At 49.4% G+C, this 14325-nt stretch overlaps 1 protein-coding gene across 1 annotated transcript; it reads left to right on the top strand.

Annotated features, from left to right (window-relative positions):
- Nucleotides 1-647: 647 nt before the first annotated feature.
- Nucleotides 648-10922, top strand: DTYMK (deoxythymidylate kinase). Its single transcript, XM_070422617.1, has 5 exons — nt 648-818; nt 2153-2261; nt 6930-7020; nt 7904-8101; nt 10487-10922. Exons 1-5 carry the CDS (start codon nt 689-691, stop codon nt 10595-10597), a joined length of 639 nt encoding a protein of 212 aa, XP_070278718.1. The 5' UTR covers nt 648-688; the 3' UTR covers nt 10598-10922.
- The last annotated feature ends 3403 nt before the right edge of the window (nt 10923-14325 follow it).

Here is a 14325-nt window from a genome sequence, read left to right as displayed (position 1 = left end):
TCACTTGGCAGATGCCGCCGCAGCCCGATGTCCCTGAGACAAGAGCAGCAAACATCACTGGACGCTCTCCAGCTGCCGGGGCTGCTCTCAGACCAGACGTGTCGCCTCCCCACGACAGGGACCTCTCCTGGTCGGTGGCCACATGTCACAGGCGAAACGACCGCCCCGCTTTCCTTTCCGCCTGTGAGTGTGCACACGCAGTCTTTGCAAATGGAAGTCTCGGAGCTTGGCAGGCCCGTGTTTACTAGGCTGTCGCGTGGGCCCTGCGCACACAGCCCCTCCCCGCGCTGCTGGACACCGACGGAGCGGGCGTGGGCCGGCGAGCGTTACAATGCCCGGCCTGCTCGCGAGACCTGCCTGCGGCCCGTGCCGTCCTTCCGCCGCAACTCGTCGCGGACGCGCCACGAGCCCTCCCGGGCTGGGCCTCCAGCCCACGCGCCGCAGCCTAGCTCCAGGCGCGACCGAGAACTAAGTCCCGCACTCGGCTTCCGGCTTAGAGAGCGGGGACTCCGCCGGAAGAGGCGGTGCGAACAGCAGTTCTCGCTCCGCTCCCCTTGTCAGTTCTAGCCAATCCGACCAACGATGGAAAATAGCAGCCAATCCTAGCGCGCGCCGCTGACGTCAGCCAATGGAAGCTCCAAACGACGCGCGGCATTTTAGAGCCCTGGCGGGCGGCGGAGACGTGGCGATGGCGGGCCGGCGCGGGGCGCTCATCGTGCTGGAAGGCGTGGACCGCGCCGGGAAGAGCACGCAGAGCCGCAAGCTGGTGGCCGCGCTCTGCGCCGCCGGCCATCCCGCCGAGCTGCTACGCTTCCCGGGTGGGTGGAGCCCTCGGGCGGGCCTGGCAGGCGGTGGGGAGCTGCGGGCTGGAAAGGTCGGGCGGCGGGAGCCCGGGGGCCGGAGCACCGCGAGGAGCAGGGGGAACCCAGATCCGGGGACCGAATGTGCCCGCCGTGCTCGGTTCTCCCCCGAATCTGCCGCGTTTGTGGTTGAGGGCGGGTTTGGTGTGGTCTCATCCAAAGGTGTCTGAGAATGAAGAAACCGAGCCTCATGCCGACCTTACCCTAATTGACCTGTGCAAAGATGGTTTACCTGGAGCTCTGTGGTTGCCGTCTGTGGCCATCATTGGCTTTCTCACTTGTTAGTCCTGTGGTCGCTGTGTCCTGTCCGTCGGTATTGGATGCATCCGTGCTTTTACTTTTGCACGGCTGTATTGATCTGTAATTGATGTACAGTAACGTGCATATGTGGGAGTGTGTGACGAGCTTCGACATAATTATACACCCGTGAAACTCTTCACAGTCAAGACTATCTGTCATTCCCAAAAGTTTGCTAGTGCTGTTTCGTTTTTGCTTGTTTTATTTTTTACTGTTGATAGTATTACAGATATTTTCCATTCCCCCCCCCCCCTCCATCTCTTAGTCCCTCCCCCCTTCCTGGTGCTGTTTTGTAATCCATGTCTCAGATTTCTGTTTGTTTTTTTAAAATATACTATTATTATTATTATTTTAAACTTATCTTTATTGATTTCAGAGAAGAAGGGAGAGGGAAAGAGAAACATCAATGATGAGAGAGTCATTGATTGGCTGCCTCCTGCAGGCCCCCTACTGGGGATTGAGCCGCAAGCCAGGCATGTGCCTTTGCCTGGAATCCAACAGGAAACCTTTAGTCCGCAGGCTGACGCGCTATCCACTGAGCAAACCAGCTAGGGCCAGGTTTCTGTTTTGTTTTTTGTTTTGCTGTTTGCCCTCTCGGGTTTTGTGGCATATTTTTTAATTTTTAAAGTAAAATGTTGATCTTGAAAGTGCTTATAAAAATATCAATATTCAGATAACCAGGAGACAGCGTAAGGCTTACAAAACAAGGAGAAGGAAATGGGGGAAATGCTATTTTGAATATTGTCCTAATCTTTAAGCCAGCCATTCTACAAATGTTAGAAATGCTTCCTTTGAGGTAACTGCTCCCCAGTGTGCCTGCATACTGCTGCATTTTCTCAGGGAAGCGCCTGTAGCTTCAGGGGAAGGTCTGAATCTGTGTAGTGATGTAGTAAAATAAAACTCAAGTTAGACTTGAGTCAGGACCAGAAGTTTAGTTCAAACTATTCTAATGTAGATGGAAAGCCTCATTTTTGTGTGTTTCTCTCTTTTTTTAGAAAGATCAACTGAAATTGGCAAACTTCTGAGTTCTTATTTGGAAAAGAAGAGTGAGGTGGAGGATCACTCAGTGCACCTACTTTTCTCTGCAAACCGCTGGGAACAAGTGTAATACCATTGCCCTCCATCTCTCCCCCAATGCTTTTCTCCCTCTTGAGATTCAGGAGGGGAGTGGATAGTGATGCCAGAGGCTGTGCCTTTACAAGGTTCTTTTATTCACCAGCCCTGTGACCAGATCTAATCGCTGTGTTCTCCCAGAGAGCACTGATTAATGCTTTTTCTGCCTCCTGCCCACCACCTCTTTGTAATTAATTAATTTCATTTAGGTAGCTTTAGGTTTACAGAAAGGGTTATCAGAAAGTACTAAATTGTCCCATACCCCTGTCCCTTCCTCCTGCTCCCCCACAGTTTTCTTTCTTTCTTTTTTTTTTAATCTATTTTTACTGATTTTTTACAGAGAGGAAGGGAGAGGAATAGAGAGTTAGAAACATCGATGAGAGAGAAACATCGATCAGCTGCCTCCTGCACACCCCCTACTGGGGATGTGCCCAAAACCAAGGTACATGCCCTTGACCAGAATCGAATCTGGGACCCTTCAGTCTGCAGGCTGACGCTCTATCCCCTGAGCCAAACTGGTTAGGGCCCTCCACAGTTTTCTAGATTATATATTTGTTTAACTGAAGTTCACAGTTTAGGTTGGTATCTCATCCTCTCCCAACCCTTTTTTGTTTTACATCTTAGTAGAGTCCTCTCAACATTTAACTGTTTACTGAGCGATATGGTGTGTGCTTTCAGAGGCTCTTGTTTCCATTTACACGTATGTAGGTAACAAAGCATTGGAGTTGTTTCGTTATAAATAAATGGGAACCTACCATCCAAATAATTTTGCAGCTGCTTTCTAACTGCCTTACAGACCTTTGATATCTGAAGGAGGCCACTCTTCTCACTCTTTCCTAGTGCTGTAGCCTGCTTTCCAGAAGGGCGTTCACAGCAGATGTTGATGGACATTCAGGGGTTTTGCATTGTCCCTCTTACAAGCAGGGACAATGCTCTACTCTCTGCTTAGCTTGCTGTCTTGCTTGGAAAGGCCTTCCCCACTGTAATACCACTCTTAAGACACCAAGACCATTTTTATAATCTCACATCTGCAATTTATGGATGTAATTGTTCTGGTTTTGTTTTGTCTTTGTGGCTTTGTAGAAAAGTAATGTAGGCCCAAATCAAAATGAGAAATAATGCTAACTATTTCCTAAATAGTGGTCTTGTCCCTGGTTTGGAAAAGACCTCCTGTCAGTTGTCCCTCTGTTCTGACACAACACATAGTCCCCTTTGCAGATCATTCCAGCCAGTACTGTCAGATTAGTGTTCCTAAGACCTGAAAGTCCTTGGGTGATAGATCAGGTGCTGAGTTCACAAGTGGTACCATTGTCCACATCTCTGTGACCTTGGTGTCTTGCTCAGCCCTCAACCACAGCTTCATCATTGGCACAACAGTGCCCCTTGTGGGTCTGGTGTGACAGTCACCTGAATTCGGTCAGGCAGGGTGGGAGCAAGTGCTTGGTAAGCCTTGGCTGTTTTGATTTCTCCCTTGTACTTGAAGCACTTTGTGCGGAAACTGATTATTTCCTCCAGCCATTTAATCTTTCACCCTTAGTTTTGCTTCATCTGAACTGGGTTGATGGTGGTCCCTGAAAATACTTCAAAACAATGGGGGTAACACCCTTCAGATCCCTCCCTATCTCCTTTTACCAAAACCTGCCTGCCCTCTATGGCCTTAAATATTTTCATGCAGGAACGTATACCCAGAAATAAGTGATTTCTCTTACTTCCCATAGCAATTTGCTACTCTGCCTGTTTTTAAACTTATTATGAAATAATTTCAGTCAGCTGAAAAGGTAAGACTGGTACCAAGAATTCCCATAAGTCTTTCACCAACCTTCACCTAGGATTAACATTTGCCACATTTTCATTTGCTCACTCTCTAAAAAGTTACAAACCATTTATAAAGTGCTGCATTTGTCCGATGTTTCCTCACAGGTAGACTTAGGTATGCAATTTTGGTTTTGGGTCCTTAGGGCATTGGGCAAGAGGGAGGTGAGGCATTTAGCCATCATTTGTAGGTTCCCTGGGTCTCTTAGGAGGCTGCTGGCGAGGCCCTTCCACTAAGTGACTGTCTTTCCTGTTGGAAATAGTTAAAAGGGGAGCCCACCCATGTGACTCAGCGGTTGAGCATCGTTTCGGTTTGATTCTGGTCAGGGCACATGCTGGGGTTGCAAGCTTGATCCCCATAAGGGCTTTGCAAGAGGCAGCTGATCAGTTATTATCATTGATGTTTCTTTCCCCCTCCCTCTCTGAAATCAATAAAAATATGTTAAAAAATACTTAAAAGGGGAAATACGACAAAATTATGTAAACATCCCCTTCCTTAGCAAACTCTGACCCTCTGCTGTAGCATTCATGAATAATTCTGCCTAAGGCAGTCATTGTGATTTCAAAGGGCGACTTTATAATTCCATTTTTTCTATTTTTGTTGGCATTCTATGTAAGGAAGGGCTTTCCTGCCTCCCCCATCCATTCGTCATCAGTGTGGACTCAGATTCTTTAGTCAGTTGGTCACAAGCTACTCCTGTTTTTTGATGTTCAGGTTGTTCCAAATTTGGCTGGTGGGAGGCTTTTCAAGCTGGTCCATTGGTTGTGTTCCCAGGCCTTATTTTTGTTTTGTTTTTTAAATATATTTTATTTATTTATTTAAATATATTTTATTGATTTTTTTTACAGAGAGGAAGGGAGAGAGATAGAGAGTTAGAAACATCGATGAGAGAGAAACATCGATCAGCCACCTCCTACACATCTCCCACTGGGGATGTGCCCGCAACCCAGGCACATGCCCTTGACCGGAATCGAACCTGGGACCCCTCAGTCCGCAGGCCGACGCTCTATCCACTGAGCCAAACCGGTTTCGGCTAAATATATTTTATTGATTTTTTTTTTACAGAGAGAAAGGGAGAGGGAGAGTTAGAAACATCGATGAGAGAGAAACATTAATCTCCTGCAGATGCAGGGGATGACTACATGTCTGCACTGAAACTCCGTTCATGCTGACACCTGTTGCCGTCCAGCATCACAGGCTCCCCCACAGTGTTCTTGTTTATATCTTCGATTCACTTAAGTTCACAGTGAAACAAGTTCCCTATTGAACCACAGACATCACTGAGTGGTTCATTAGGGGACCTGCCCGCCCGCGGTCCACACCTCTGTAAGAGCCTGCGTAGTGGTCAAGGTGGTGGGCAGCTCTGTCCTTAGCACATGGGCACAGGGTGCTGTGCTCAAGTCTCTGGGGCAGGTTTTCCCTTCCCTGTGTGTTCATATGGGATATGGTTAGGTTCATTCAACTACAATTTTAGGGTTTTTTTTAATCTTTATTGATTTAATTTTCATTTTTTAATTCATAAAACATTATATGGTTCTAAAAGTTAAAATCATACAAAATATGTCACTGCCCTGTCCATTTCTCATCTGTTCAACACCTGTCCTCCACTGTGGGGAATAGTGTCCCCTCCTTATGTATTTATTTATAAAATAAGCAAATAGGTATGTGTTGTTTTGATAACCATTTTTGTGTGTGTGATATACCTTATTGAAAAGATAGCCATATGTACTTGTTTGTACTTTGCTTTATTAGTGACACATTAGGAGACTCGTTTATATCTCCTTATGGACGTCTTTCTTGTTTTTTTAAAAAAATATTTTTAATTTCAGAGAGGAAAGGAGAGGGAGAATGAGAGAGAAACATCAACGATGAGAGAATCATTGATAGGCTGCCTCCTGCATGCCCCCTACTGGGGGATCAAGCCCGCAACCCGGAATGGGCCCTTGACCAGAATCAAACCTGGGACCCTTCAGTCCACAGGCCGACGCTCCATCCACTGAGCCAAACCGGTTAGGGCAGGGGTCCTCAAACTACGGCCCGCGGGCCACATGCAAATACAAATACTGTGTTTGTTCCCGTTTTGTTTTTTTACTTCAAAATAAGGTATGTGCAGTGTGCATAGGAATTTGTTCATAGTTTTTTTTTAAAACTATAGTCCGGCCCTCCAACAGTCTGAGGGACAGTGAACTGGCCCCCTGTTTAAAAAGTTTGAGGACCCCTGGGTTAGGGCTTTCTCATTCTTTATACAGTTGGACCTTCTCAGTTGTGCATGTGCCATACTTCCTGTTTGCAGGTTAGGTAGTTTTTTTTAATGGCTTGGAATCACAAATGAAGCTGTGATGAGAACTGCATCTCGCAGTCGCAAGTGTGATCTCCCATCCCTACTCTTCTGTGGGCTTCTCCAGGTCACAGGTGGCAAAAATCCTTTTGTTCCCCAAAGTGCAAGCGATGCTTCTTGCTGATGTCAGACCTTTGTCTTTGCACATCTTCCTAAGCTACTGTCACCTGTGAGAATGTTCTCAGCATCATCTTCTGGCCGAGTCCACTGCTCCACTCTCCTACCATAGGCTTCCCTGCCATCTTTGTCAGTGATGTCTGTGGTTCATTAGGGGACTTGTATTTCACATTGGGCTTTGCTGGGAGTGCCTGTGTGGCATCTTCTAGGAGGAGATCCAGAGCTCTCTCTCTCTCTTTTTTTTAATCTTTAAGAATAAGGTTACAAGTCACTGGCCCGTAATCCGTGAGGTTACTGAATTACTGAATTGTCATCAGGATGATTGTAACATGACGGTTCTGGGGATGTGGAGTTGGGTCCATGGCTCAGAAGCATTTTCTGTTTTTTTTAGGCCATTGATTAAGGAAAGGTTGAGCCAGGGCATCACCCTCATCGTGGACAGATACGCGTTTTCTGGTGTTGCCTTTACCAATGCCAAGGAGGTGAGTGCTGCCCAGCCCGGTGGGAGGCCCGCTAGTGTGACTGTCTAGAGCAGGGCCATGACATCACACAGCAAGTTGTGTGGTCCTTATGTCCATCTGCTGGAATCTGGTCTTATCTAAGGGGAAGGCAAACACTGGTGTAGATGCAGCTTGTTTTCACATCACACATTTCCAGAGGTGGTCTGTCAGCAGGGCTTTCCATCCCAGCCTTGTGTCCAGACCAGATGGTGAGAGCATCTGGTGCTTTGTTTATATTTTCCTGACTTCCTGTCCCAAGTAGAATGGCAGTGACTGTACTGCCCCTTATTTCTGCTTTTTATTTAGAAAGTTTCAAATATGTACCAGCAGAGAAAATGATAAATCACCTAGTACTGTGACCACCAGACACATCATTTGCTTCACAAATGTTTCAGTATGCATCCCCCAAATAACTTTTTTAAAAAATCTTCACCAGAGGATATTTTATTGGTTTTTAGAGAGGGAGGGAGAGGGGAGAGAAAGAGAAACATTGATGTGAGAGTAGAACATTGATTGGCTGCCTCCTAAACCCCCTACCTGGTATTGAGCCAACAACCTAGGCATGTGCCCTGATTGGGAATTGAACCAGCAATATTTCTGTGCAAGGGACCACGCCCAACCAAGTGGGCCACACTGGCCACAGCTCTATCCACTTTTGAATGTGCTCACAAAATTAAACCAGAAGGAGGTGCCAAGGGAAATAGTAAAACATTCATGATCTAAAAAATCAAGTCACTACTGGGATCCTCACTTCTTGCTGTCTCAAGAAATGGTAGCTCATTTCCCCTCTTTTTTTATGGATTTTAAGACAACACATTAGGCCCCATTCAGCTTCTTTCTCTGATCATCAGTTTCTTTGCTGCAGAACTTCTCTTTGCATTGGTGCAAGCAGCCAGATGCGGGCCTTCCCAAACCAGACCTGGTCGTGTTTCTTCAGCTGAGGTTGGCAGAGGCTGTGGAGCGGGGCGGATTCGGCCAAGAACGCTATGAGGATGGGGCCTTCCAGGAGCGGGTACTGCAATGCTACTACCAGCTCATGGAGGACAGGACCCTAAACTGGAAGGTGAGAGTCACCCTAGTGCCAGAGCTGCACCCAGGAGTGTGGGCACCCTCAAGGTCCCGGTGCCAGCTTCTCAAAGTGTGGAAATTGGGTGTCTTGTAGGTGGGTTGGAGGACAGTTTGACAGGCACCAGCCCCACAGCAGCAATCCTCCCTGGTGGGTCCTTTCCAGAGCTGACTGCTCAGCAGGTTCCTGTCCTCTGCTGAGCATTAGCCATGTGACCTTGTCATCCAGAACATAAAATCCCTTAGTTACTCCTCACATCACCTTCCATGCTTATTGGAAGAGTAATACTTTATCTTGCAGTCTGTGCTTAGGTCCTTGCATCAGAAGTCTGAAATTGTCCATTTTGGGGGCCAGCCCTCAGTCCACCCCCTTTCAGCTGCTGGGTCAGAGACTGCCTCCCTCACGCCCCTTGTCCTGCACAGTGCCAGCTCCTGGGTGTTCCTGCACCACTTGTCGGGGGCATGCCTGTCTCCTCACTAGCTCCTGGGCAGGAGACGGCTCCTGACTCTGCTGGCCTGGCCTGGGGTGCTTGAGCCCCGACACCACCCCCATGGCCCACTCAGCCATCTCCCTGTGCTGAGTGGGGCTCTCCTTCACCTCGGCACCCATCATCCGGTGTCCTGGCCTCAGTCCCAGGCATCAGCCTTACTCCTCCCTCCCTGCAGATGAGCTACTGTCCTGCCAGCAGGGCCAAAGCAGATCCCACCACTGCCTTCTCTCAGGCACATCTGAGTGCCTGGGCTCTAGAGGTCAGGCGGTGCTGCAGGTGCCACCCCAGGCTTGAGAGCCACTTTTATCCTCTGTTGACCAGGTCCACTGCCGGTCACACGCTGCATCCATGTGACTCTGAAAGGTTAGCTGTTGACCCTGTCATCTGGCGTGTGCTTCCCCACCTCCGTCCTAGGAGCTGAGCCTGCTGCTGGGGTGGGCTCGTTTCTCTTCTCTTTCATGTGTGCTCAGGTCAATGCGGAGCCGCATGGCCTGTCTGGGGTGACCATGAGCCCTTCCTCCCTATGAGGGAGTAGCAACATAGAGCTTCACATGGCTTTCACTTGTACTGATGGAGCATCTCACACTGAACCCTGGAGTCAGTTCCACATGATTTAAATGATTCTCATTTATAACACATTTCAACATCTGCAAGGATCAAGCCAAGAATGTAGTGTGCTAGGAATATGAATCAGAAAACAAACAGAAAACTTTATTTCCTACTGGCCCACACTGGTGCCCATCTCTCCTTCCGCATTTCCAATCATGTTTTGTTTCCCTCAGCCTTAAGAACTTCCTTTTCTTGTAGGGCAGGTCTCCTAGCATAGGATTCTCAGCTTTTGTTTATCAGAAAGTTTTTTGTCTTTTTTTTAGCATTCTTTTTCAAAGTTTTTAAGCTATAAGATACTTCCAGAAAATTTGCAAGTATAGTACAAAAACTTCCAGAGGACCATTTGAAAATTAATTGGTGGCTAACAGCCCTCACACCATCCAGTGTTGCTGTCTGGGAAGGTCTGTGTAAGAGCTGTGCTGCTGGAGCAGTGGCTGGTGAGGTGACCTTCGGGGTGTACTTGTGTGGGGTCTCAGGAGTCATTCTCATTTCTGCCTAGTCAGACCTCATTATTGCATTTTTCTGAGTTCGTCTACACCCCCCAGGAGCTTTTCCAGAATTGGCTGTTCTTGGCCTAGACCAGTGATGGCGAACCTTTTGAGCTCAGCGTGTCAGCATTTTGAAAAACCCTAACTTAACTCTGGTGCTGTATCACATATAGAAATTTTTTGATATTTGCAACCATAGTAAAACAAAGACTTATATTTTTGATATTTATTTTATATATTTAAATGCCATTTAACAAAGAAAAATCAACCAAAAAAATGAGTTCGCCATCACTAGCCTAGACCTAGATCGATGGTAGGAGAAGGACTTGAATCCCCAGTCTCCCACACCCTGGTGGAGATGTTTCTCGTGGGCTGGCTCCCTTGGTACAAGAGGTCCTCATGTCCATTAGAACACAGCATTTAATGAGTGAATTTTGTGGCCGAGGAAGTGTGGGAATATAGTCTAGCACAGGCATTGCCCTCTCTCTGCCTCCTCAGCCAGACCTGAGGAGACCTGATGTGTGTTTACCTGGGGGAGTCACGGGGAGGAGGAAGACGATCAGGATAGGGTGTTCTGCATCTGGGATGCAGCAGGTATGTGGGTTAGCTTTGTCCCAAGGATACAAGCAAAGCCCTCCCGGCCCAGCTGGGGCTGAGGGTCAGAAAGGTGTGAAGGACTCCAAGGGGCCTGTACTGTGCTCTTCCCAGACCCAGCCCTATCTGAAATCCATATGTTCACCAACAAAGGTGAAGAGCATTAACCATCCTTTTTCTCCTGACATACCATGGGAATAGGTGGTTGATGCTTCCAAAAGCATTGAAGACGTCCACAAGGAGATCCGCACGCTCTCTGAGGATATCATCCAGGCCGCAGCGCACAGGCCGCTGGGGAAGCTGTGGACATAAATGTGGAGGGACTGTCCCCTTCCCTGGGTCCTGCGAGGCAGGAGCCTTATGAAAGGCTTGATGTGCAGAGTGTTCACATTGCACAACATGGGGGCTGTGCACAAGTCAACAAGCAGAGCTACGATGAGCCTCTCGAGAGGCCTGGGCACAGGGACTTCGTGGTCTGTCACTCAGCCTTCCTCTGCCCTCTCACCCTGAGGATGTTGATAAGTCATTGCGCTTTTTATTGAAATTTAATAACCATATCCAAGCAGGTTCAAGATCATTGATGTGGCAATCAGTTTAAAATCTGAATTTCTTACAGGCTTGAATAAAAGTTACTTTGAAAGTACGTTGTCGAAGGCCTCCTCTCCTTAAGAGTCCTTCTGGGTGGGAGAGCCCTACGCTGGCCCAGTAGGGCTTCTCTGAACCACCCCCATTGGTCTGGCCTCACTGGATCTGGCTGGCTGTGTCTTGAGGTATGATGTCCCATTTCATCTGAACATAGTTGGTACCTTTTACATATATTTTTATTGATTCAGAGAAAAAGGGAGAGGGAATCATTGACTGGCTGCCTCCTACATGCCCCCTACTAGGGATTGGACCTACAACTGGGCGTGTGCCCTTGACTGGACTTGAACCCGAGACCTTTCAGTCCATAGGCCTATTCTCTATCCACTGAGCAAAACCAGCTAGGGCCAGCTGGTACCTTTGTTGTTCCTGCTGTGGTCCTAAATGCCAGGAATATGATTTCATTCCGTTCTATTTTGAACTGCTCTAACGTATACAGCATGGTCTGGTAGATGTCCTGATGCCCAAAGGTGACCTGCTCCCATCAGCAGGGCTACAGTGAGCAACTCGAACCCCGTGTGAGCAGATACCAGAACCATACCCCCAGGACCGAGTGTGCAGACACCAGCCATCCTCATCTGTCGTGTCTTGTGTCCTCAAGGTGATATGGAGGGACCAGGCAGCCTGGTTACATCCTGCCCACGTCCATGTGGGCATGAAGGGCAGCCTTCTCTGTGGAACCCAGATAAGCGTGGACCCTGCCTAGTCCACCCTTCCTAGGAGGATCCACCAGGTGCTGCACAGGGACGCCCTCTGTTCAGACAGCACTGTGGGGCTCAGTGCCCTTCTGAAGCCAGGACACTGGATTCTAGGCAGAAAAAAACAAATACACAGGTATTTGCTTAACCCCCCGAGTTGTAAGTGGTCAACTGACAGTTCGGACCAGACTGAGGCAGAACCTACATTTGGCTGGGAGGTACTGCATAGCAGTGGCAGCCAGACCCCAGCTCCCCCAAGCTACCCAGGCTGCCTGGCCCTCTGTCCTGGTCCCTCCATATCACCTTGAGGACACAAGGCATGACAGATGAGGACAGCTGGTGTCGGCACACTTGGTCCTGGGAGCGTGGTTCTTCTATCTACTCGGGGTTCGAGTTGCTCACTGTAGCCCTGCTAATGGGAGGTCGTCCGTGGGCGTCAGCACATCCACCAGACCACGCTATACACCTGTGAGGTCAGAATTCCAGGAGTCGCACAGAGTCAATCGTTTTCATTAAGATAGTCCCTGGGTCCCCTACTGGGACACGCCTATCACTCACCTGCCTGGTTGACTTCTTACATAACCAGGTCCCATCTAAAATGAAAGGAAACTGGGTTGATTTCTTGAGACCCGAACCAGTAGCTCCCCTGCCTTTGTGGACACCTCAGGATCAGGCTGGCACTCACGGAGAGGTCGTGGCTGTCAGGGAGGGTTGGTGTTGGCAGTGGGCATGGGTGAGATGACCAGAGGGAGGTGGGTGGGTCCAGGCTGTGCCCTAAGCACCCAGCACAGGCTGGGATGAGGGCTGAGTGTAGACCCCTCAGCTGGAGCTGGGAAGGGCTGGAAACTAAACTAGGAACTTTCTCTGCCGAGGGTCAGGATGTCGGGATGAGGTGGAGGTTTCAGTAGAGACCATCCTCTCGGAGCTGTGGGGTCAGAGATGAGCAGGCTCAGAGGCCGGAGCTGAACAGAGTCCCACAGGTGGTAGGCAGTGGAGCTGGGCGAAGGTAGAAATGGGCTGACTTTCAAATCAACAAGGCCACTTAAACTTTCTTCAATAAATACAGCACTCGTCAAACAGCCTGGCCAGGGTTGTGGCAGCAGGTTTAGCTGAGGGGCTGTTTGCCTCCCAGCACCCTAAAGCCTTTGAGGCATTGACAGAAAAAAGGCCTCCAAAGACACCTGCATTCTCAACCCTACAACCTGTGAAGAGCACCTCTGTCTCAAGGTCTCTAAAGGCAGAGGGACCTTGAGACAGGTGGCCATCCTAGACGGTCCAGGAAGGGCCTCCAACAGAGAGAAGCAGGAGAGGCCGAGCCAGAGGGAGGGTGCAAAGGCATCTTCACTGAGGGTGGAGGGCAGGAGGGCAGCTTCCAGAAGCTGGACAAGGCGAGGAAACGTCCCAGGTGCCACAGGAGGAGCGTGCCCTGCTGACATCTTGTTTGACCACTGCCCTCAGGACCTGAATGTCTGTTGTTTGAAGCCACTGGGCAAGATTTGTTACAGCAGATGCTAACAGAGGCCATGACTCGGGTTCCTGGGCCACCTCACCTGGGGACCAGCACAATGTTTCCTGCTTTCTTTTCTGGCATTGGTCCCCTTGCACCTAAACAAAGGACAGGTGGCAGGAAGCAGGGAGCCAAGTAGGCTAGTCACCCCCTGCATTGTCCGGCTAGGACATCTCGGGCATGGTGAGGGAACTGGCTGAGGCACCAGCAACTGCCTTCGGCCAGTACTCTCGGCTCACCCGAGGGACAACAAACTAGGCTAACCACTCCTGCTGAAGAATGGGTTATTGTGTGTTTTCCTAAACCAAGCTTCCTCGTCCTCTTTGCTTTGGGACCACAGGAAGCGTGTCGCAGCTAGCAGAGCCTTGTCAGCTGAGGTCCGTCTGCCTAGTGTGGGGGAGATGAGCTTGCCATGAGTCCACAAATCCTCACTGAGATCTATGGACACGAGCTTAGAAAATGTTCATTCTTGTTCCATCACTACAACTCTAACGAGGAAAGGCCAAGACAGAGACAATAGACTTTGTTTTCTACTGAAACTGTTATTTGCGATGAAGAACTGCAAACTACTAAGAATGGACAACACTCTCTTCAGTAATCCTTCTCAAATCACTAAGACAAAGCTCCCCTTTGGCCAGGCTGTCACCCACTTCCACCGTCTGCACCACATGGGGGGCTGCAGTAAGACTCCCTGGCCCAGCAGGCAGGGCGGCACATTTCCAAGATGCAGCAGAAGGAATGGAGACCGCCCAGCCTTCCTCCTTCCCTGGAGGAGGGAGAGACAAGAGCAAATTAACTTATGTCGGCGACACTCAGGGGCTGGGTGCTCTCTGCCATCAGGTGGGCCCCCACCCGCGGTCCCAGGTGCAGATGCCGAGGGAGGGAGGGGCTCTGCAAGGAAGACCCCCCGGAAGAAGGCGCCACCTCCCTGAGTTCCCCAGGTGCCTATTGGAAGGTGTCACGGAGGCTACTCTTCAGGACTCGAAGCCTGCATGGAAGCCATGCTCTCTGGGCCCAATCAGGGTTCAGGGCTGCAGGTGCTGTCAGTCAGTGCTGAGAAGGACCTGGAAATGTCTCCAAGTGACGTGATGAGCGATGGGGTGCCTATCTTGCACCATGAGCAGGGTTTCACCCTTTGGCCCCAAACCATCTGAAGCTTCAGTACCGGGAGGGCAGTTCTGTGGTGCCCTTAG

This window comes from Myotis yumanensis, unplaced genomic scaffold (genome assembly GCF_028538775.1).
Source record: "Myotis yumanensis isolate MYYU_CA2020_CCGP unplaced genomic scaffold, mMyoYum1.0.hap1 SCAF_8, whole genome shotgun sequence".
In the NCBI taxonomy this organism is placed as follows: domain Eukaryota; kingdom Metazoa; phylum Chordata; class Mammalia; order Chiroptera; family Vespertilionidae; genus Myotis; species Myotis yumanensis.
The sequence above is the reverse complement of the archived record's forward strand: the minus strand, read 5'-3'. Positions and strand labels throughout refer to the sequence as shown.